The sequence below is a fragment of the Ursus maritimus genome, unplaced genomic scaffold, assembly GCF_017311325.1.
Source record: "Ursus maritimus isolate PB19 unplaced genomic scaffold, ASM1731132v1 scaffold_17, whole genome shotgun sequence".
NCBI lineage: Eukaryota > Metazoa > Chordata > Mammalia > Carnivora > Ursidae > Ursus > Ursus maritimus.
This window is the reverse complement of record NW_024424119.1, coordinates 13,677,065-13,702,483: the sequence shown is the minus strand read 5'-3', so window position 1 is coordinate 13,702,483 and position 25,419 is coordinate 13,677,065. Positions and strand designations below refer to the sequence as shown.

The window sequence follows — 25,419 nt, the reverse complement described above, 5'->3', positions numbered from 1 at the left end:
TCAATGATTCTTATCTAATCTTAGCCAGCATCTGAAAGAAGGTCCTATAACCACCACCTACCAAGTGAAGATTTGACTTTATCTACTCATAATGAAATATCTGACATATGCAGTTACTTCTACTACTTCCTCTTTTCTCTGTCTGAACGTAACAGGTTAGATGACAGGAATGTAACTTTAGATCACAAGTTCTTAAAGGCCACATATGTAAACAGTCACATTTGAGCAGTGCCCCTAACAGCGAAAAGTAAATGAGTTAATAAACTGGAGGTTAGTGCTTACAGTTTGTTGAGTTTTTTAGTAACAATGAATACCAGAGGATCTAAACTTATAGGTTCCAAAACACGTGGAAATCCGAAAAGATATAATGTTAAGTCCTCGACTGTGCTAGTATTTCAGGAAGCCTAATAAAACTATATTCTTCCACACAAGCCACAGGCTAATTAAAACATCAAATGTCTCACTAAATGAGTATGTTTAACAGTTTTTTGAGGTATTCTTTTTTTTTTTATTTAAAGATTTTATTTTTAAGTAATATCTACATCCAGCGTGGGGCTTGAACTCACAACCCCTGGATTAAGAGCTGCGTGTTCTACCGACGAAGCCAGCCAGGTGCAAAGCATTCTTTTCTAATTATTCCTTTTTGTTTTGGTTACCTTTCATGATTGGAATAATAAATTTTTAAGATATTTAGTTTAATAGACAAAATCCTTAAAAAGCATGAAGTTTGCGGTGGGGCAGGGATAAACTATTAATATTGAGGAATTTGGGAGCCCTGAGTATAACCTATATTTGTTTCCGTTTTGATTCTTCAGTCATTGGATTTCACAAGGGAAATCTAAACCATGGGTCAAAGGTTCTCTTTGTCCAATCAAATTCACAGAATAGTTTCAACTATTTAAAAAGGTTACGGCATGCATATAAGTCTCCAGATACAAGCTTCCTATGATAAGTACAAGACAGAACAAGGTATTAATAACTTAATGACAGCTATGAAATGACATTCATTGCTTTGCATTGAAGCAAACTGTCTATTGCTGAAACATGGTTTTTAGAACAAGTACCTTTAACTACAGGTTCTGATTATTACTGAAAACTCTTTACAAAGGAATTCAAGATCTAGTCCTACAAGTATTTCACGATTGAATGGAAAGTTTACGGCAGAGAAAGATTCAATCCCCAAGTACCAGAGAGGAAATGGAACCAACATACTTATATTCAAGACTAGGATCAAAGCAGCAATTTTCCAGGGCATCCAGAGACTTCATCAGAAGAAGGTTCATCTGTTGGCCAGAGATATCACTGGGCAAAGACCAAAAGGAAAAATTCAGTTACTTAAAAATCATTCAAATGTCCAAAATACTATATAGTTCCTCTTAATATTTTACTGAACATTCATTTCATTAAAAAAACATAAAAGTAACAATAATATTGATGACCCACATACACTTATTTTGCAGACAGAGAAACCGAGTCAGAGAATTTAATAACTGAGTTCCCGAACACTTTAATCACTTGTAAACCAATAAACTCAAAAACTGCTACTTTTGTATTTCCTCAGCCCATTCCACTTTTAAACCACTGAAAAATAAAAACCAAAATCAGAATTCCAGAAACATTTCTAAGAATGCTAACGTGATTTTCTTGGGAAGATTTAACAACCCATGAAGCTGAAATTAACAATAATCATTCCAAATCTCTTTCTTGCAAAGACTGTTACTTCTGATTTCATGTCTCAATTGTGAAGGCTGTTCTATTCCTTTTTTCTTACGTTTGTTTTTTTCAGAAGGGGGGGGAACCCAGCCATACATTTTTCTGCCGTTAGAGGGTAATTGATGTGGTTTTGCAATGGTCTTGGTGAGAACTAGGACTTCTACAGTAAAAGAAAACTTTTTCAGGCAGAGTTATGGGCTTCGTCACCAACACTTGACTGTCCGGGGGTTCCTAACATGTCAACTGTCACTGCTGTTCCCTCGGACCATGCTCAGTGGAATGCAGTCCCAGGAATGCCAACCAGCCACAGGACACTTTAAACACTGTCTCCCAAACCAAGAATATAGTGGTTTGGCCTGAGGTGAAGGATTACGTTTTGCATTTAGCGAATGCACACGCACGCACGTGCACACGCGCGCACACACACACACAGTTTTAATAGCTCTAAGTCCTATAATAGTTGTTCTCTGGAGTAAAATAACTATCCTAAACAAATGCTGAAGAGATCCTACTAGTATCCTCTGGGAGTTATGACAGAAGCAAGCTTGGGAATAATATGCTTTTCTGAATAAATTTTAGACCGGAATTGAAATTCAGGCGACTTTTTCATAAGCCATGGCAAAAAATGGATTGTCATGATTCTTTTCTACAAGCTGATTTTTCCATCTTGAGCCCAACATACTGTCCTAGTCCTATATCCCTGGGGGGGGGGGTCATGCGGGGCCACTTACTGGATGTCGCCGATGACTCAGAGTCAACAGCCCTCAAAATCATGACCTTAATTTTAGAAAAATGGAAACTTCCTCCAAAAATGTCATTCTCGAGTGACATTGTCATTATTTAGTAAAATACTTATCAGCACCAAAAGGCAAATATTTCAGATTCCTCGGCTCTGAGAAATTAGGAAGGTGGGAAACATGAATAACTACGCGAGGACCTACAGCACCCCACACTGGCCAAGAGAGGAAGCACACTGTCCAAACAGATCATTAGAGCAAATTAAAAATCCGCACGGACTCTGAGGCCGTTCGGCCTTGGCAAGAGCTTCCTGGTGTCCGTCCCCAGGTTCTCCTGCAGGTGCCACGTCAAGTAAGACAGACAGGGGTAGAAGGTAATCTAGGAACTGGGATGAATCCTTCAGGTTTCTCCAGGTAGCATGATTAAATTAACCTCGAGTGCAAGCTTGTCAAACCCTAAAACCAGCAGCATCTCATCCTAAACTAATGAAGAGGGGAGCCAGAGCCAAGATAGGATGAAATGAGTTGCCTGGAATTAAACTGCCATGGCTCATTTTTAGTTGTAAAACGTGTTGCTTGAAAGATACTGAAGAAAGAGCATGAACACAGATGGTGAAGAAACTGCCATTTGTAGCATAGTAGCAAAGGGAAAAAAAAATCACTTTCAAGTTTTAAGTCTTTAAAAAACATGTTGCGTTCTGTCACACACACGAGATATGTAACAGTCAATTCACATGCAAAGGGCAGCCTTTTGTTCATGTCCAGAACCAGGCCTATAAATACGAATGCCGGTCAACAGAACAAAATGAACATTCTAGAAACGTTTTCATTTATGATCACAAAGACGAAGCCAATCTTCCCAATCATCTGACAGATGTTTCCAAGAGCTGCAAATGATCATCTGAAAGATAGTATTTCCCTAGATCAATAGCAGTTCTCATAAAGGTTTCACATAATGGTGTTTGCACAAAGCTATGTAAATTACAAATGCAAACTTAACCACTGGTTTCAAACTGAAATCTAAATATAGCATAATGTCATCCAGTTTACCCACATCGACACCGTCTCTTGGCTTTGGACAGACCGTTAAAATCTGCCAACCAGGGAAGTTTAAGGACATCGAACGTCACAACAGGATGCCTCTCCCAACTATCCTATTTCCAGTGCGGGGGGGAAAATGGGGCTGAATTCCAAGTCAGTGAACATCTAAATATTCATGATATTCAAATATTCATGTTGTACCACACTGCAATCAACCTGGATATATAAAATTCCAAGACGTGTTACAAAATAAAGAATAAATAGAACGGACAACACAACCAAGGCAGATTCATGCACAAGAGAACTTTCCCATCTAGTGGAATTTTCCACCTGGGTCTTTGATACTCGGTTAGCTCCATTCAAGGATAAAGTCAGCAGCCCAAAACTGAGCAAATGGAATAAAGCACACAGTATAATATACACAGATTAAGACTCTTGTTTAAGGATTATAAAAATGTAGCTAGGGCACAGGATAAAAGCAATCTTTAAAACTGGGTACATGCAGTTCTCTGGTGACCCAGGTGATTCCCAGTGCCCTCAGGCAGCAGGGATACTCCAATCTTCTCCTCCCATTTTATAGTAATATCAATAAAGGATCAACAATTATTTTCACCCTTAGAAACCAGGGGGGGAAAAGCAGCTTTTTAATTTTTAGCCCCACAAGACCACACTTTTCCTCAAATGTATTACATGGACATATCCAGAGCTTTCAGAAGCATGGAATGGTGTTCAAGTCACCATCACCTTCGTAAGAGCAACCCTAAAAATACACTAATATCTTCGTGATGGCATTTTGGAAAGCCAGATGCATTCACAAAGGACAAGAAAGGGTCGCTGTGCCCATTTCAAAAAGTTTAGCAACCACATAATCGCTCAGACAGAATGTTCGTGAACGTTCGTGCCCGTGCATCGCATCGTCTGCCTACATCATCACAAAGACGAAAAGGAGGAATATTTTCATCAACTGTACCTGAGTTTCTCCTCACACAAGCGAGAGAGAAACATCCCCAAAGCAAGGCCCATGTGGATTTGCACGGCTTGAGACTCATCGGCTCTTGGTTTCCCAGGTAACCTGGCAGTCAGCATGTTTAGGATTTCCTCAACCTTCTCTTTGCAAGAAATAATGAAAACTGGCACGAGGAGAGACAAAGCCGTGGCGGCAGCGGAGCGGGCAATCGCGCTAGCTGTGTTTTCACCAGAATAGGATTTCTAGGACATGCCAAAGGAAGAAAACAGGGGTTGGCCTTTTGTTTAAAACATGAAGGAAGCATACCTATCACAGAGGCACCACACAACATCAGCGGCTCTTAGATCCACCCCCGCCAATCAAAAATAGCATTTAAAAAACCCTATTTCTGTGTTTGGGTAGGTCCCCTTTTCACCCTTCCTTCCTGAAGCAATTTGCTACTAAACAATCAGTTGATTGATAATATCCTTTTAAATCTGAAAACAAAAAAATTAAGTCTTTTTTTACAGGGTGTGAATTCCCTGACTACACAGCCTGAAAAAAATCCAGTGTTTTGAAAGCCCACATGTGTTTACTAAAAAACAAAACAAAACAAAACAACAAAACCTGAAGTGAAGTTACCCAAGCTTGGAGAAACCACCAAGCCACACTATAAACGTCCAGAAAGCCAGTTTTCCAGGGAAGAAAGAAAGCGTGTGTGTGGTGGGGGTGGTTGTTAAAGTTTAGTACGAAGGAAGAAGTGTAAGTTCAGTTCAGCACGGGGATCTATTGGCAGATGTCCCAAAATTTTTGGTGGGAACGCTTCCCAGTAGATGGATTATTTCCTACAGGGGGTTAATTCCTTTTAATTAAAAAGGAAGTTGAAATCCTAAAAGCCTCTGGTTACAAAGCAATAACCAGCTATTCAAAACGAAATGGGAGAGCTCTATACGCTCCTTCCTATATTGTAATTATGGGAAAAGAAATGAATAACAGCCCTAATAAAATGGCAGGGCAGCTGAGTATGGAAGAACTTCTACAAGAATCCCATGTGAGGGAGCTCCAACACACATGGTAGACAGTTATAAATATGTCTCAAGTGGGGGAAGAAAGCCCATTTCTCATTCCACACTATTACCCACTTCAAATTTTCAGACACACCATAAAGGCTGGGCTGTCCCTTGCAATCAAAGCACATTAAAAAGTGTGTTTAATTCTGTACCCATTTGCTCTCTAAGCTTTAGTACTTCAAGGACAAAACGCAAACATGTGCTAAGGTATTCTTCAAGTTAACAGAGCATTATTGCAATGACAATACTATTCAAAGTGACCCAGCTGCCCCAACAGGGGAAGTCGGGAAGTCGAGAGAGTGACTTTCGAATCAGGGCTTTGAAGAGGCAGAATAATGCAAAAATCACAAAGGTAAGCGGCAACCTGAGCTGGCTACTAAGGAGATTATTTTTCTTGGTTTGCGAGAACTAAGCAGCGTGATTAGAAATCTCATAGAATACCCTGTCCTGGTGAATATCTGAACCAGGGAGCTATTGCAAAGACCTCTAATATAAACTAGCTTTTCATCCATCGTTAAAGGAGTAAGAACATTGCTGACAGCAAAGAAATGGTCATAATCCAATGACTTGAGGAAAATCTACCTTCCAATTTAATTCTGTATTATCTGCAAGTCATTTGTTTGTCCCCAAGTATAGTTACAAATCCTAGTTCCAGACTCCGAGGCCCAGAGGAATACGTACCAGGTCCTCCCAATAGCAGGAGGACAGAGGCACGCAGAATGCTGTACAGAGAAGACAAGGCAATGGAGTTTCAGGCTCAATTCATGATCTTAGCAACAGTTCACGACCTGTGCTATATTTTTATTCAAATCGACTATAATCCTTTTCCACTCAGCTGACTGTCCCATGATCACTGTAATTCCCTAAGCAGTGGAGAGTGATAGGCAGAACCAAAAAAAATCCGGGCAGATACAGAAATAAGGCATGCACTAGAGCCAATGAAGGGGAAATAAAGCCTAAACCGAAAAAAGTGTGTTTTCAGTTTGTTTCAGATCTTAGGATATCAGCATGAAGAAAAAGAGTGACTACGTGACAGGAGCTTTTTTCTGAGCAACAACAATATTCCTTGGTATGTACAGAGTATTTCACAGTTTTCAAAACATTTTCCCACCGGTTATATCATGTGATCCTCGCAAATCTTTTATGAAGTTGGCAAAGCATTAATTTTTTACCTTCATCGTACAGGTAAGGAAAATAAAAATGAGGGGTGAAATATCAGGTCAACAGTCACAAAACCAGTAAGGGGTAGAGCTGGGGCTATAATCGCTAGAGAGAACATTGTTCAATTTGCCTCCTTTCACACGTAAGGAAACAAAGGCCCAAAGAGATTACATGCACTGCCTGTGGTCACATATCCTGGAATTTAAAAACACTAGGACTAGAAACTCAGGGACCCCAATCTTTAACCAACGTTTCTTTCACTACAGCTGTAGCTCTTGCCTCTGACTACACATGGGAATAATCTAGAAACCCTTCAAAATACTGAGGATGCCCATGGTCCGTTCCTAAGCAATTAAATCAGAGGAGAGGCCTACAGGTATTTATTTTTTTCTATCTACAGAGAGATTTTATATATATACACGTGTGTGCACGCACACACACACACACACACTTCAAATTCCCCAGGTGAGTCCAACATTAAGCTAAGACTGAGAATAATTACACTATGGTATGGCTTTCATGTGAACAATATGGGTTTTGACTTTTCCAAACATTTTTTAAATTTTATTTCTCAGACTTACATAATAAAACGAGGAGAAAAGTTGTCCTCTGGGTTGGTAATGGCTATCCACAATGACCAGGAGAGTATCAGACACCATGGAAACCCACTCCTTCATTGAAAGGAAATTAGGCTGAACCTGCAGACGAAGAAAAACATGAAATGAGGGGCACGTGGGTGACTCGGTCGGTTAAGCGTCCAGACTCCTGATTTTGGCTCAGGTCATGATCTTGGGGTCCTGGGATCTAGCCCCACATTGTCGGGCACAGTGCTCAGCAGAGTGTCTGCTTGAGGATTCTCTCTCCCTCCCCTTCCGCCCCTCCCCTGCTTGCTTTCTCTCTCTCTCTCAGATAAATAAATAAATCTTAAAAAAAAAAAAAGGAAAAACATGAAATGAAAATGGAAAAAAAAGAAAACCTAAATATTATTTCTAGATCTGGGGCACAACCCCCTTCTGTATTAAGGAGTAAAGTGCTATTATCAAAAAGTAACCTTCACCCACCAGGACTTCAGGAGGCAGATAGATATTTGACAAATAAACAGCCTCAGCCTGTGCCCCAACTGGAATAAGATTTACCTTTTATACAAGACAAGCAGAGGTGAGAGGACGGGGGCTGCAAAACAGACCGTGTCTGAGAGCTCTCCACTGCCCGCCTGTGTTTAGTGAGGGTGACATGGGGGTTAAAGGAGAGACGTGCAGAGAAAAACTCAAAACGTCTCATTTCTATGACTTGCCATTTCACAAAGGAGGTAATAAAGCAGCCTACAAAATTCTCATCACCGTCTTTAGCATTTCTGCTTACTATCACCATAGATTTATCATTCTGAATCATCACAACATTTGCCTCGCTAATTAGGTATGAAAGCATAAATGAACTTCAGTTGGGAAAAGAAGAGGAAAGAGAATGTAAAAAAACCCCAAAACAACAACAAAACCCAACTCATTAAAAAGAGATCTTGATTTTAAAAATCATTCATGAACCATGGATGTCAAAAGCATCCATTAACTCACAAGGTCACACTCAGGTGGGGCAAACAACAAAGGTCAGTGCGGTGTGAAGTATCCTTGGAATTCATGCCTTGACTCAAAGAAGGCCTCTTCCTGGGATCTTTGGTTGTTAGTCAGATGCAGATTTGAACAAAGTTTGAAAACTTCAACTTTAATCAAATAACGAGGTCTTGAGTTTGTACTGAATACCAACCAAAGACACGGTGATGAAGAACGAAAGCAGAGCCCCATCTTTGGGTCGTGAGGCTTCTCGATGTTTCGTGTAGTATGTGCTACAGCCCAGAGCAAAGGGGTGGGGAAATACAGAAGAATAAGACTGTCCGGAACTCAGACTCACAGCTAGACCCCTGGTTACCGCTGGGGCAAATACCCTGCACGAACGCCCCAAATCAGGGACCCTAGAAAGGCACGTTAACTTTTTAGGTCATAGAGTCTACTCAGCACGTTGTCTCTGCTAAAGGATTCCACGGCTCTTTCAAGGATATAAAACATCTTTCTCATCATTAAAGTAAAATCCTGCATTTAAAGTCAAATTTTCCCATGGTAACTACACTTCTATGCTTCATGCAATAATTGCTTGGCCTCTTTCCCTTCCCCAAGAGTAATATACATTTGTAGCTTTTGCCACACGGCCTCTATTCTCTTGTTTACTGGTAATGGCACCCTTTGGAGAATTCCCTCCTCCATGATTTGAAACTTGGTTAAATGCTCAACGAAGGTACCCATCTGACCTGCCCAAGGGGTGGGCATGAGACCCATGGGACCCTAACCCTTGAGTGACGCGAGCATAGTACGTGATCAGAGCGGATCCGTCCCAGTGGTGGTCGTCTGCCGTGACGGTTCTCCTATTGCTTCCTGTGCCTTATGCTCTTCCCCAAACCCAGTTTTCAGCTTTGCCTTCAATTCCATGGGCTTCTGGATGCCACATCCTTCTGCTTTTTTATTTAGATGAGAGTTGGTTCCTTTGCTTGCAACCAAAAAACTCCACCATGAAAAAAGAGTACGGATGGCCCATAAGACACACTGAGGGAACAGAGACCGGCTGAACAGCATTGACTAAAGCCCGGTTTTTGCAGCAAGAAGTCAGATGACGGTTACTATGACTGAATGCTTAGTATCTACCAGCTGTTGAGCTCTATACATTCATTCATTTGATCCTCACAGCAATCCTGTCTGGTGAGGACCCTTATCCCCACTTTACAGATGGGGGAACAGGCTCTGCAAGACGAGGTTCTAACAATAGACCACAGAGCTAAGTAAGTGCAAGTACTGGGATTTCATACAGGACTCTTCCACTCCAAAGCCTATGTTTTTTAACCACTCGGCTATATTGTCTCCAGATAATGATAGCTACCAGATAATGGGGCTTACAAGAAGAATAAATCCATGCCTTTCTATTTTGACAGATATGAATTATCCGAAAAAGTACATAGGAAATGAACATTGGCCAGCTCGCCACATGTTTAATTAAGAAATAAATGCCTTGCAAAAATGAATAGGCACTTTGTCATTGACATCTACAATTAAAATGCAAAGTACAATTTTTTTCAGTCAGTAAACACTGCTTATTTATCATTTTTTGACAGCATTGTTCACTTTCAGTAAGCCTAGTTAACCTCCTAAGATTGGTTACCACTGATGTAATCACAAAAAGACAACCCCTGTTGCATAAAATTGGTACCTTCAAATGGAAATGACCACTTAACTGTGATGGAGAAAGCAAAACAGAAAAGCAGCAAGGCAAAGTGTCTGAGGAGCCCCTCAAGCTCGCCGTGCAAAGACCATCAAGTAGCATGACTCGGTGCGCGGCAGGCACTGGCTTGAACCTCATAAATTCAGGGCCAGGCTTACAGAGGCTGCTCACTTTTCAAACATTGCCCAACTGGCTCAAGTCACCCTTAACTCACCTCCGGGACCCCCTCCGAGTCCGAGGAGAGGCTGGCTTCGTGTCTGGATACGACGACAGCGAGGCTGCTTAAGGCTAACAGCGCGTTGCCCTTGACCACTGGGCTCTCCCTGTTTAAAAAGAAAAAAATTCCAAGAGAGGATTTGGGGGCATTAGCCGGGAGAAGAGAAGGCATTATTACAGAGAAGGCAGATGAGGTCAAAAAGCACGTCCATTCCCTCACAGGGCTTCATGTCTGCTTGTGCCCTGATATTCTTCCCTTCTTCTGACGCCAGCTCTGATTTTTCACTCTCCTTGGACGGGTATGGTCGTTAGGCTTTTTGTGTCTGTGTCACCTACAAATCTAAGCTCATATATCGAAGTCCTTTCTTCCTAAAGCTTTTATTTCATCATTGGACGTGGCATTTCGTAAGCTATGTCTTTCCACCTCATCTTTGGCCAATACGGATTTTATCGATTTGTACTGCAAACACGGAGCCAGGTGCGTGAATGAACGCAGTAGAATGCAACCGGCCTCTGGCTGTTCTCAGGCACTGGCATGTGGAAGCAGCTTCTCGTGAGCCACTTAGACAGCGACCTGCCACGCTTATTATGATTATTATTATCCTCCCCTTCTTTCCCCCGAGATGCCAAACCCAGCAACCTTAAAGGTGGTTTGTGATATAACTTAGAGACCCTAGAAAAGATGCCAAGAAAAGGGGGGGGGGGCTGTTTTTAAACTACCTGGATGGAGAGTTGCTCTCTCCTATTATCCAAATGGTGTTTTTTCTATTATTAGCAACAAAAGCTTAAATATGACTTCTGGATGTAGTATGAAAAAAACTGAACCTTTTAAAATATACTTACCACCTGAAAATGAACATTTAATATTATTCCATTATTCCAACGTGATTCTGTAGAAGAAAATCTTCAGTGGGACACTGACTAGATGCTCTTGGTCGGCCACCTCCGTCATAACGGAACCCGGGCAACAGAGTACCCAAGCCCTCGGATGGTTCCATTCTGTCCTGGTTGTGGGTTCCCATAAACACAGAGACCGTTTCCCAAAACCTGGACTCAAGACCTGAACATTGACCTGTGTGTACGTGCCAGGATGACTCCTGCTCACCCCAGTGCAGGACCGGAACAGATCTGTGGGGTGAGGAGATTGCCAGCCCCACACCCCGTGCAAACTAAGGACCTCCGGTCCCAGGCCACGCTGATGACGGAACCTGTGAGTTAGTGGGGAGTCAAAGGTGAGTATATACACACGTTCTTGCATGTTTGTTTCCATTGGGTAAGAATGGGATTCAGGACTTGCCATGGTCGAGTTCCTCCAACTACCTATTCAGTGAATCCCTCCCGCCTTCCTGCTCTCCCCACCTTGGGGTGGTCAAACTCAGTGAAGTCTTCCTTTGCGCACTTGCTCATTCTGTCTACTCCTGCTTAATTCGTTCCTCTACAAGGCCTGCCATTCTTTGATCACACAACAATGTTTATATTGGGGGATGGGGTGAGGGGAGAAAATAGGAGGAAGACCTGAAGGTGAAGCCGATGCCTTCAACCAAGGTTTGCTAGAGTTCTGCAGGAAGGATCACCGTGAACTCCTACAGATAATAATAAAACACCAGGGAGCACGGCAAGATCTGGGCATTCCGAGGCACCCGAGCCATAATATCACTTAGCAAAACCAAAATTAAATCTATTTCTAATAGGATCTCTTTCCTTTAGCTGAGAATATCCCAAAGCCTGTCCTGCTACAAATCGGCCATGAATCCCTAAAGTTACATTAAAAAAAAAAAAAAAAAAGATTTTCAAATTCTCAGTGATCTGACAATTCAATCCCTAGTTTTTATCACCCTATAGAAAAACTCAGATGGTCACCAGAAATCAGGTACCAAATCATTTAAAACAAGGATATTACATAAGATGACATGAAAAGTCCTCTTGTAACCCTGAAATTCTGGAAGAACATCTAGTCTCCATTTTAAAACAGAGCCCCCAAATGATTTTGTTTCAGAACTTTCACTGGTCCTGACACTCCTGGACATGTATTGTTCTTGTAAAATGGAGAAAAATGTATTTAAAGCCACTAGAAATTAGACCATTGCTTGCAGACTAAATGCATATTTGGACATTAATCTTTGAATAGAAAAAATAAGTCACAGTCCGCACAATGAATGCTCGGGCCAAGCCGCACACTTCACACAGGTACTGTGACCAGGTCTTGGTCAACTCTGCAGTCCCTGCATGCCTAGCACAGTGATTTATGGAGGGGAGACGCTCGATACATATTTAGTGAAACAAATTCACCGAGGAGCCGGCCAGGTGAAAATCTAAAAACGGTTCAGCAAAAACTCATCAGCTTGTGAATCAAATAACTATCCCCTACCAGCCGGGCAGTAGTAACTAATTTGCATAATAACATGTCAGCATCAGTACAGTATTTATCTAGGCAACACCACTAGCATTTTAATTAAACTGTCCTTTGGAACAAACTGATGCCATTAACCTAATTAAAAAGCACAGGGAAGGATGAGCTACAATGATGCTTTCTTAGGGACAAAGTATTACATTACATATTAGTAAAGTGACCCAGTCCTTCGGGGATTTTCATCTTTGGGTTCAGATCTATTTCATTAATAACAATGAAAATAAACTTACATCAATCATCAGGGTTTATCTGTGTTCTGATTGTCCCTTAGCCCTATCCTTGATGCTTTAAAACTGCTCTTAAATGAGCAAATCAGCCTAATCCTGTGACTGGTGTTTTACTTCCTGCATTTAACTTAGGGCTCAGAACAAAGTAAGTCTTACAATGGTCCAAACCAGCCTGTGGCAGCCATGATCCAGGAAAGCGAAGGCTAAGCTGGCAGCAGGTGGTGGTGGGGGTCCTCCCATGGTTGGAGGAAGCCAGTGGGAAAAAGCAAAGAGAGGGCAGCAGAGTGATTTTTTTCCCCCTGCACTATCATTCATCTCTCAGCCTCCGAACCTCACTTGCTGTCATACCTACTATTGTCAGCATTGCTTTAATAAGATAAGGTCTACAAAATACTTAGAAATTTTTGATGAAAAGGTTTAGCACCACGAGAACATGAATTATTTTTATTCCCTACCACTGAGAATGTGAACACACTCTTCTTAGGTATTAGTCATGAAACGATGCTTTGCAAATCTGAAGATTAAAATCTTGTTGAAATAAAATTTTAGAATGGAAAATGCAAAAGCTACTAGAGAGGCAAAATTATAGTCTAATAGAAAGCTGCGAGATTCTTCAGTGTTCACGGTCTTTTTGCTGCAAATGTCAGAGCACTGTTTTTTAACAGGATATAAGTAGGCTACATAATGGAACAAACTATGAAAGGTAAAGGTCAAAGGCAGCCCCCGACCCAGCACCCCCTCCCCTCCAATATGCAGCTGAGAGCTCCCCCACTGTGTCTGCAATTCACCAAACTGGATAAGCAGACACAAATGAGTCCCTAGCGAAGCCTCTCTGTACTTTAGTTTTCATTTTGTCAACAGATATGTCAACAGATATTTCCCAGGGCCTCCCACAGAACTGAGTGCAGGGGAGGATTACCATCTCTATCTCCCTTTATTCAGAAGACATGAGGCTGAGTAGTGATCATGTACTATGATCAGACTTCACGATTACGTGCCTGCTTAAGAAATTACTGGTAGAAAGCGGACTCTGAGGTAGATTATGTTCTTTGTTTTCGGGTTTTTTTTTTTTAAAGGCAAAACCTATTTAGTCACGGAAGGTTCTGGGACATGATAGGGATAAACTATACTGCAATTAAATATGTCTAGATAATGTGGACACATGAAACCCTCTAGGTCAAAGGTCAATCCATGTTATTTAGCGGATAAGAAAAAAGGAAGTCCTACAGAAAGGGCAGCCCTAAAGGTGATGGTGGAAGGGAGAAGTGGCCGTAACTGACATGTAACTTACTGCCAGAAACAATTACTCAGCTTGTTAGCAAAGAAACCTGAAGAGATTGTTCAAGCAAGTTCATTAGGGTATAATTTTCTGTTGAGAGTTGGCTTAAGATAAATAAAAAGCCTCAAGGTGGTAATACTCATTATTTTTGTTAAAACAACCATAAGGATATGATTGAAACTGCCATTTTCATGGGCCTTCACGCTCGTTTTTGGTATTTAAAAATTCAATTTTTAGATACCCTGGGCCCAGTAACACAAAGGGAATGAAAGGAAGTACTACTTTGATTTATTTCCTGGCTCGCAGTTGAGATTTAATAACCTATTTGTAGAACCCACGTAATTCACATTAGCAAGAATTTCTCCTTCCCTCAGCAGCCCCCGCCCCCGCCCCAACCCAAATGAGAATCCTTTAAATCTAAGTCAAAGCACGGGGCACTTTGTTAGGTGTACAACAAGGGCACGACCTCAGTGACTCTTGATGTAGAAGTCATGTTTGTATTGATTCCTCTGTCTTCTCACAAAAAGACATTAACTTAAGAATTAACTTAACATGAGAAAGGATAACAACTGATTTAAAAAACATAATTTAAAAATCCTTCAAAATTCTTAAAGTTGGGATACACTCTAAAGGGAGAAATGGTATGCACCTGCTGGGGGAAAAAAATTTAAAGAAAATTTTTGGTAAGAGAATAAATGGATCTTACTTGGCCGCCGCCTTGGTGATCTCCTCAGTCAACATGTCTCGGACCCTGCAATACAGATTGAAAATAGGTGCGGGAGTTTACGTTGGGATAAGAACCCAATCTTTTTGCTTACCTGTCAACTGATAAGACTCCAGATCCTAAAACAATGTATGTGGAGTTTTAGTGTAAGGTGAAAAACCTGGCATAGGAGCTCTACTTCAAAGACTCTCCCCTGCCTATTCCTTAGGTCACTTATTGGAGGCAGGGAAGGAGGGACACATGGGCAGTTATGGCAGTGTCACCTCTTAAACTGAGTGGTGGCTACACAGGCATCCTTTATGTTATATTCTGCTCTGGGCTGAATGTCCGTATTCCCTGGAAATTCATATATTAAAATCCTAACACTCCCTGTAGAGCGTTTGGAGGTGAGGCCTTTGGGAGGTCGTGCGGGTGGCGCACTCATGAGTGGGATGAGTGGGATGAGTGGGACGAGTGCCCCTGTAAGAAGAGACACAATGCTTGCCTTCCTTCACGTGACAGTACAAGGCGAAGGCAGCCCCTTGCAAACCAGGAAGCAGGCCCTCACCAGCGCAACATATCCTGGCCCCTTGACTGGCATGTCCCAGCCTCCAGAAGGGTGAGAAATAAATTTCTGTGGTTTAAGCCATCCACCCAATCTATGGTATTTTAGTTATAGCAGCCTAAACTGACTAAGACATTCTCTCGTTTTTTGCAGAAGAGCTCACTAAAATAGCAATTTACTATTTCCAAATCGTAGATAATGGAATAGTCACTAAGTGTGTATAGAAAATAAAATTTTAAATGGTTATAAAATCACTCTGGAGCCGAAAGAAAATAATTACACGTGTGGACTGGAAGACAGCATACCCAATTCAAATATTCACCAGATAAAATGTCTTTTCAACATAAAAGCCTTGAGCTCAAGAACAACCATGGACTGCCGTATTTGAAGAAGCAATCATCGATATTTTCACTATACACTTTAAGTTTCGTAAGTTCAAACTTTTTATAAATATAAAATTTTGCAAATGTTATAGCTGCTTTATTTTCACTGGAAATGTTAAAGAATCTTAGCTCTCAGCACTCTGAGAATGACTCGATCTTAAGAGCCAAGTTTTTCAAAAGGTTGCAAACATTGCTCCTACAGACGATAAACTTGCATTCTATAAAACTATTCGACAATAAATTTCTCTAAAATGTATTGTCCTATCTCAGGCTTCCTAAATGGAGTACAGTGAACTCACTGCGGGTTTTATTACTGGTCAATGTGGAATATTTACAAATGATGACCTGCCTATAATTCTGTGTAGGGCCAAACCTTCTATGTGTGGGCTAGTTCCCACCTCTTACCTACCTGCTTCTGTCTGCTGTACCACCAAATGTTCCTTCTCCACTTGTATAACTCCCCTTAGCAGGTGAACACACTGTGGTGTCTACCATCTTCAAAGAAGAAAAAACTCCCCAGCGATTGCCCCATTTCACTGCTTTCATACATCAGAACTCATTTAAAAGAGCTCATTTCCTTCCACTCTTTCTAGACCCTTCTATAATCTGGCTTTTGTCCCCACAGCTCCACCAAAACAGCTCCTGTCATGGCCGCCAAGGACTTTCAAGAGGTTAAGTCTTTCCTGATTCTCCGTCTCCACCTTTTGCAGCCTCATAGCAGCCTTTGACATAACTGGTTTCTCCTGTCTCCAAACATCTTCTTCCCTCGGTGTTTCAGATTCCATTCTTTCTTGGTTTTCCTCCCACATCACTGACCACTACTTTTCTCTGCGCTTTATTGGGTGCCTCTTCATCTGCCCCATGTCTAAATGTTGAACTGCTCTGAGGCTCTGTCCTCTGACCTTTTCTCTTCCCTTTAGGTGATCTGATCGAGCACCATGATTTTAGAGGCAGTTGATATGTTGGTAATTCCCAAATTTATATTTTCAGCCCCGACCTCATCCCCAAACTCTAGACTCATATGGTCAACGACCTACCTGATACCTCCAAATTGGAGGTCTAATTAGCAAGTCCCAAACCTAATTCCTACCCTACACAGACTATTGTCCTCCCATCTTAGTAAGTGGGAAGTTCATACTTTAAGTTACTCACAGTCAAAATCTTGGAGTAACCCTGGACACCCACCTTTCTGTCACATTCTTCATTCCATCTCTAATATTTTGGAGAATATAGCCAATATACAACCCCCACCAAATGATCATTTTTAGTAGATGAACCTCAACTATACGTAAAAGAGAATCACAAAGGGGAAGCGAAATCCAAATTCTTAACCTCTAATCTTAATTTCGATGTCCTAATGTTTTAAACTGTGTTCCTACTTTGAAAGTTAATCTAGAAAATGTAACTTACAATAGAATTACTTAAACATACGTGCACACAGCTTCTGCTTTTCTACAAATGCCAGTTATCAGTAAACAAAAACCTAAACTCCAGTAAGCTTTGAACAGATTTTTAGATTCAAGAAACCTGGTGGCTGCAGGTAAAGCAATTTAGGTTCTAGGCACTTTACCGCGATTTAGGTGGCTGCCACATTAATCTGACAAGGTATTCTTCCTAACCCATGTAATAATTTAAATTGCTTTTAATGTGCCAGCGCTTATACATTTCTAGCTAATATAGTAGGAATTCGCTTGGGGATGTCTGCCAAAGAAATTAAAACCCTGACGCCTTAAAGTTGCTCCTAATAATGAAGATGTCTTGGGGAGGGGGGAGCACGGGAGTGGAAGGGTATTCCTTGACGAAACAGGAGTTGTTATGAAGGCAATGAATTGAGTGGGAAAAACAGAATTTCTCCTTTGAAAGCATATGAAATAATCAGTTACAGGGGGGAAAAGGGAAAAGCAACCCATTTCCACACTGCTTTAGAAAACCATTTTAAAAATAATTAAAATTTACGAATAAAGCTCTAGTTGTTAGATCTGGAAAGTCCATCTATCAGAGCTTTAGTCTCTTCACCTTCGGGCATGTATGCAAGTTAAAATTCCCCACATAAGCCTTTAAACAGTGGGCCCCTCCCCGCTCGTCCTTTGTTTCCCATGATGAGCAATGAGCTGCGGGATGCTGTCCCCTTACCAGAGCCAGGCTGTGCCTTTTTTGTACTGCACCTCCTCGGGGCCTTCTTTCCCATGTTTCAGTTGCAAGTCCAGCTCTCCTGCCCTGCCCTGCAGGACACACAGCATAAATCGGCATGCAAACCTGACGGCCGAAATGACCTCAACATTTCTTTGTAAAACACTGATAACCGATATAGCTTTCCCCATTGGCTTCCAGCGTTCCTGATAAAATGTTAGATTATTAAAAAAGAATGTGTGAGGACAGAGAATTATATCACCACTCAGGTATTTCAACACTCACCAAAGAAATTTATCCTGGAGCAGCTGTAGATTTGGGAAATTTAGTGCATAGCACTTCATTTTGGGATATCGATTAAAAGCAGATTTGAATTCCATAGGTCCCGTTAAAAAAAAAAAAATCCCCCTTATCATAATGATCTGCCTCTGTCGATAGCTGATCGTTGTAACGGACACTATTACCAAGACTGGGGTCTGGGCATCCGTACTACAACGGAACGACAGAAAATGGGGCTTATCATCTAACACGAAAGATTTGGGTCATATATAACCAAAGTTACTCTCAAACACCTACACATTACATATTTACCTCTTGAATTTATAAAAGTCAATACCATAATTTTCACTTCTATACACAAGAAAACTATAGTTGCTATCACCCCTTTAAGACCAAGACCTTCAGATAATTATCCTGTTTTTTTACACTCAGGATTATTTTGATCAGCTCCTTTCCCCTCTAGTCTATCAGCAATTACATTATTTAAATGTACTTAAAACACTGGTTTAGGGGCTCCTGGGTGGCTTGGTTGGTTAAGCGTCCAACTGATGATTTCGGCTCAGGTCATAATCTCAGGACCCTGGGGTCAAGCCCCACATTGGGCTCCCTGCTCAGTGGGGAGTCTGCTTCTCCCTCTCCCTCTGCCCCCCCCCCATTTTCTCTATCTTTCAAATGTATAAATAAAATCTTGAAAGAAAGAAAGAAAAGAAAAGAAAAAAGAAAAAAGGAAAGGAAGGAGGGGGGAGGGAGGAAAGTGGGGAGGGAAGGGAAGAGAAGGGAGAAGGGAAGGGAAGGGAAGGGAAAATACAAGTTCTAGCTACTCCACATTCTCACCAATATTTGGAGTTGTCAGGCTTTGAATTTTTACTGTTCTGGCAAGTGCGAAACAGTGTTTATTATGGTTTTAATTTTTATTTCACTGTTTATCAATGAGATTGAAAATCCTTTCAAATGTTTATTGACTTTTAGATTTCCTACTGTGTCCATTTTTCTTTCTTTCTTTTTTTTTTTTTTTCTCTTTTTAAAGATTTGTTTATTTATTTGCGAGAGAGAGCCTGGAGGAGGCACAGAGAGGGAGAGGAAGAAAGAAACGCAGACTCCGTGCTGAGCACACAGCCTGACACGGGGCTCTCCTCCATCCCACGACCCTGAGATCACGACCTGAGCTGAAACCAAGAGTTCGACACCCAACTGACTGTGCCACCCAGGCATCCCCGTGTGTCTACTTTCCTACTGGTTGTCTTTTCCTTACTGATTTTAGAGTTCTAAAGTATGGGGGCGCCTGGCTGGCTCAGTCAGTAGAGCACACGCGCTCTGTCTCAGGGTTGTGAGTTCAAGCCCCGTGCCAGGTGTAGAGCTTACTTAAAAAATAAAGAATAAAATAAAATGAAAAGGAGAGAGTCCTAAAAAGAGTCCTTTCCGCAGCAGCAAAGTCTATCTCCATACAAACTGTAGAGAGGGAAGCAATACAGCTTGCTGGGTTGAGGATGTGGGCTCTGGAATCAGAATGCCTTCATCTAAGGCCATGCTCCCTTACTCGCCGTGTAAATTCCGACAAGTTACTTCATCTCTCTAAACTTGCATTTCCTCATTTGTGAAACGTAGCTAACAACTATCTCACGGCATTAGAGCGCCAAGCTACATCCTGTGGGAAGTGTCTGTTTAGTGTGGTAGCTGATAACAAAGAGCTTCCATACCAGGTTTATTGTCAACAACAACAACAACAACAACAACAACAACAACCCCACCTCCCTCTATTATCTTCTTAGGAACTGATCTCTCATGAATATATATAAACTCTCAGTTACCACCAGCCTGCGAGCTCACTGAAGGCAAAGACTGTTTATCAGGTTAAGGGGTCCTTGTCCTTCAGTGCAAATTCCAGCCCACGGTGCCCTGCGGCTGACCAGCTCACAGGCTCAGAGATTTGATGGGCACCCTATTCTCATCCTTCATAATTTCCATTCACTTCACTCATATCCATCCCCATCTCCGTGTTTCCAAAGATAGAACCCTGGCCCTTTCATTCTCCCCTCTGTCTCCTGGAGCAAGGTATCAGAGGCGAACAAACCGGCAAGACATTAATATTAATACTTATTAATACTGATACTGACCTCCCAGAGCGATAGGCAAATTAGAAAATAGTATTTCTTGCCTATCCCTGTTAGTTATGCTTCTTAAATTAGGCCTCTTTACTCCTAGGAACATGTACTTGCTTATATCCTTTTCCAAAAAGGATAAACAGTAGGAAATGAAAAGGTTCAAAATCTGCTTAGAAATAAACCATAAAACAAAAGAGCTTAGTATACAGGCAGCCTACTGAGAAGGCCTATGTTTCTAATCTCTCCTATAGCCATAACCCAGTACAGCCATCGGCGTAACTAAATTTCTTACTTCTTCTTCCAAAGTTTCTCGCTCCTCTCAATCCTCTTCTGGAATGTCTCTCTCCCCCTGTCCACCCAGTCCCTGTGGGGCTATTTATTCAGACCCACTGTGCCCCCGGAGTCTGTGTTGTTCATCAGGCCACCCATCCCTGTCACCTCTGCTTCTGTGATTAAGGGGGGAAAGCACTCACCGGGAGGAAAATGGCGGAAATGGTCACCTGAACCGAGATTTTCGGGTTGCCTGTAGACTCCAATTATTTATCTACCCTTCTTACCTTTTTTTTTTTTTGACTCTCCCATCTATATAACTAAGAGCTTGCTGATTCTAGTGAGCGACCTCACCTAGTCCCAAACGTGCAGACGTTAAGAACAAACAACTCCTACAAACGGTCAGAGAGAAATCTACCAGGGTCGCAATTCCGGACCCAGGTTTGGATTTCAGATTGCTTCACAGCCAGCTGACCCACTCAGGAAGCAAACGTCTGCAGTCAACCTGCTTTCTAATTCCTCTCTCCAGGCTGAGGTCATATTCACAAGAGCCCTTTCCGCGAAGGCCGGAGAACTTAACCAACTCGGCATGCCACATGGGGACCAAGGTAAAGGCGGCTGTACAGCCCTCCTTACCAAAACGGACTCTGAACTGTCAATCAACTCGTATCTATCCGCATTTTCCATCTTAATGGGGAGAAAGCCAAATACCTCCTCGTGTCAACCACATTGATATGCTTAAAATTCAAATTCCAACATTCTTGTGGAAAAATTAGATCAGGCCGGAAGCAGATGCCCAGGCTAAAACCACTGGTCCTGATCAGGATCTCGAACTTATTCACATTGTAATCAACCTCCAGGAAGTAATGTAGGATGTATCCTTCAACACGTCTCCTAGGCTTAACTGAATAAAACACGCCTCCTCTAAATGATCCTCTGGTTTAATGCTACAAAGTATGTCTAGCACCAGATGGAAGGAACTGTAACTCTTGTACAGAAGGGTCCTCCAGGACAGAAATTCTTGATATAGACAAGGAGTCTGGCAGTTGCTCTAATTCTTCTAAGACACCATAAATTCGGTTTAAGGGTGTGGGCTCATTTAAAAAAACTCAAACAATTAAAATGCATCAGTGTGCTTTCAAATAATAGTGATGCCCTAAAAAGCTTTCCTGTACTTTTAAATGATACCGAAGATCTTCTCAGAGTCCACGCTTTGAGTTTCATTTCTATTGTCACCAATTCTCAGGGGAACTGAGAAATCCAAAGTAAAAAGGGTTTTATTTTATTTTTTTTAAAAGATTTTATTTATTTATTTGACAGAGAGACAGCTAGCAAGAGAGGGAACACAAGCAGGGGGAGTGGGAGAGGAAGAAGCAGGCTCCCAGCGGAGGAGCCTGATGTGGGGCTCGATCCCAGAATGCCGGGATCACGCCCTGAGCCGAAAGCAGACGCTTAGCGACTGCACTACCCAGGCGCCCCAGTAAAAAGGGTTTTAAAGGATAAATAAGCAAAGAGGCACACCAGCACCTACAACAGTAGAAAGGCAGGATAATTGACCTGCAGTACTAAATGTACTCAGCTGGCTTTTCATAAACAGATCTATCCTCTAAAAAACTAAAGCAATTTCCATTATTTGTTGTTACAACGAATGACAGTGCCAGGGAACGTGCGTGCCGCAGTGGAAAAGGCTGAGGCTCTGGGGACAGACAAATCCAGGTGAAGTCCCAGTTCCTTCCCTGGAGCCCGACAGTTGTGACTGTTGGGTTTTGCACTGTTGCTTTGCTTTCCTAGCAAACCCTGCTTTTTCGTCTGGAATCCCATCATACACGGGGTTAACAACACTCACGTCAAAGGGTTTCTGTAAACATTCATTGAAATAATACATGTGAAGTGTTGGACACATACTAGCTGTTCAATAAATGGTAGTTCTTATTATAAAAAATAACTGTGGAGGTTTTTTTTTTTTTTAAATCAATTGCAAGTCATCGGCATATACCATCATCCTGTTCAATTTAGCCTTCCTTATGCTACGAGCTAAATAAAATTCTCAATTCATGCTCCAGGAGGAGGAGTTATTCCTTCCTTCTTTCTCCAGGCACCCATAGTACTTTGTACAGCCTCTGTTAAAGCCTCAGAGATGGGGCACCTGGGTGGCTCAGCTAGTTAAGCGGCTGCCTTCGGCTCAGGTCATGCTCCCAGGGTCCTGGGATCGAGTCCCACATCAGGTTCCTTGCTGAGCAGGGAACCTGCTTCTCCCTCTCCCTCTGCCTGCTGTTCCTCCTCCTTGTGCTCTTTCATTCCCTAATAAATAAATAAAATCCATTAAAAAAAAAAGCCTCAGAGATGTTGTATTACAGTTGCTGGTGGAGTGTCAGTCTCCCGCACTGGACCAGGAGCTCGCAGAGAGGAAGGAGCGCTTTATTCTCCTTCGTATCCGACACGGCTGGCACAGGGCCTGGCCAGTGAAAGGTGGCCCGTAAATGTTTGCTGAAGGAAAGCACTGGAAAAATCACATCGAGGCAAACAGATGTGAGAAAAAGTGCATACTCTGACTTGCAATCTCACTCTCGTTGCATAAAAACTACGATTGGTTGACGGTGTGTATGAGTAACACACATTCCTCCACTCATGCATCTGTTCAAAACCGAGGGCCCAGATGCCACCTGGAACAAAAACGTGTGAAAGCTGAGCCGAAGGAGGGTTCTAAAAGGCCATCTTTAAAATCTGAATTCCAGTGTAGTTTGGGGAACCGTCTAAAACGCAGTGCTGTGGCTGACAGACTATGTTAAAATGACTGGACAGCTTGGTGAACATGGACGTTCCTGGTCCCCTACTCAGTTCTAATGAGTCAGAACCTCTGAAGATGCATCGCTGCTTCACAAATCCTAGACTCAATAAAATAGGCTGCAGCAAAGTTTTAATTTAAGACGAGAACACCAATGCTAAGATGCTTAGTCATTCCTTCCCGAACCCCCCCCCCGCCCCACCCACTCCTTCTCCCCACTTGGTCTTCCAGGACAGCTGTTAGCCCTTAACCATAACACCACACTTCCTGAGACTCCATGAAAATCCTATTCTGGGCCACAAATTACTTAGGTACCATCAGATTTTTTTTTCTATCATCCTTAAAAATGAATTTTAAGCTCGGAATAAAGGTTGGTTAGTCATTTCCTTATATTGTTAACTGTTCATATATTCCCACGCTGACCCCAAATTTTTTTTTTTTTTAAAGATTTTATTTATTTATTTGACAGAGATAGAGACAGCCAGCGAGAGAGGGAACACAAGCAGGGGGAGTGGAAGAGGAAGAAGCAGGCTCATAGCAGAGGAGCCTGATGTGGGGCTCGATCCCATAACGCTGGGATCACGCCCTGAGCCGAAGGCAGGCACTTAACCGTTGTGCCACCCAGGCGCCCCTGACCCCAAATTTTCTAATTTCAAAATTCACAACCTACGACTTTCAGTATTGCTGGATTAAATGAAGGCAAATTGAGTATAATTCGTTTATTTAGAAAGCACCTACTATGTTTCAGACACTGTGCCAGGTTCTGGAGAGACAACAGGGAAGAAAACAACAGTTCCTAGCTTTAAGGAACAGAGAGAACCAAAGGACCCCAGACAAACACCTAAGTTGGTAAGGGCTTCAAAACGGGAAGCATGGGGGATGCTTGACCGGCTCAGTCAGCAGAGGGCAGGACTCGTGATCTCGGGGTTGTGAGTTCCAGCCCCACGTTGGGTGTAGAGATTACCAAAAAAAATATTAAAAAATCAAATCAAATCTTAAAGTGAGGGTGGGGGTAGGGTGGGGAAGCAGGGATTCTAAGAAAGCACAAAAGAGGGGCATATAATTCAGTTTTGGGGGCCCCACAGGTAGGTGCCTTCAGAGATAAAATACTCTAAAAAACCAGCAGAAATTAGGTGGGCAAAGAGGGAAGGCAGGGCCTATAGCTGAAGCGGCTGTGTGTGAGTCAAGAGGTTAGGGGAGACATGCCGAGTGTGGACAACGAAGAGACTTAGCGAGACTGAAACACACAATTCCGGGGAAGGACTAAGAGATAATAAGGCTGGAACTGTAAACAAGTCCAGCCTGGGGAGGCACAGGTACAGGGGCGGATGGTGAGCTCAGCCTGGGACGTGCTCACGACAAGGTGCCGTGGGACAGCCACAGGGGACACCTGTGACATCTAGGAGATCTCAGAAAGCAGCACGGTGTAGAAGAGGAGCACCCAAGGGGGGCTCTGGACTGGCAACAGATGGAGGACATTAAGGTTGAAATGTAAGTGCAGTTACGTGCATAACTCACATTCTTTTATGAGCAAAACTAAACGTCGCATTTTTTTTTTTTAAGATTTATTTATTTGTCAGAGAGAAAAGGAGAGAGAGAGCACAAGCAGGGGCAGCAGCAGGCAGAGGGAGAAGCAGGCTCCCGCTGAGCAAGGAGTCCCATGCGGGACTCAATCCCGGGACCCTGGGATCATGACCTGAGCAGAAGGCAGACACTTATCCGACTGAGCCACCCAGGAGCCCCAAGCGCTGCCTTTTTGATAGTGCTATTTTCCTAATTGGTTTTATATTAAATCCATATGTGCAGTAAAACTTGAGATCCGAAGGAGACACTGTCCTACAGCACCCAATCCTACGGTTTCGTTACCTGTAAAATGGCATGATAAGCTCGACTCATATACGCAAGCCAGGCCTGTGGCAGAAAGATCGCCCGGTGCCACTCGGAAAGCTGGATGTGAACCTGTGGGGAAAACAGACCACAACATAAGTTAGACTGTGTGGTATTAAAACAGAATAAACTTCTTTCCTTCCCTTCATTTAAATGATTTAGATTCTAAAACAAACCAAATCAGTCTAGGATCAGAACCACAAATAAGGTCTTTCGGCTGTTTTCAAAGGAGCAGAGTTTAGAGTCGCGTCAAG

At 42.3% G+C, this 25,419-nt stretch overlaps 1 protein-coding gene across 1 annotated transcript in view; it reads right to left on the bottom strand.

Annotated features, from left to right (window-relative positions):
* FOCAD (focadhesin) overlaps positions 1-25,419 on the bottom strand; it is a 272,312-nt gene that overhangs the window by 51,903 nt on the left and 194,990 nt on the right. The window contains exons 21-27 of the mRNA XM_008689800.2: positions 25,145-25,237; positions 17,846-17,934; positions 14,768-14,812; positions 10,144-10,252; positions 7,250-7,366; positions 4,462-4,700; positions 1,213-1,302 (exon numbers count right to left, since the gene is read on the bottom strand). Of these exons, the coding sequence (XP_008688022.1) occupies positions 1,213-1,302; positions 4,462-4,700; positions 7,250-7,366; positions 10,144-10,252; positions 14,768-14,812; positions 17,846-17,934; positions 25,145-25,237 (782 nt within the window). The remainder of the gene's footprint in view (positions 1-1,212; positions 1,303-4,461; positions 4,701-7,249; positions 7,367-10,143; positions 10,253-14,767; positions 14,813-17,845; positions 17,935-25,144; positions 25,238-25,419) is intronic.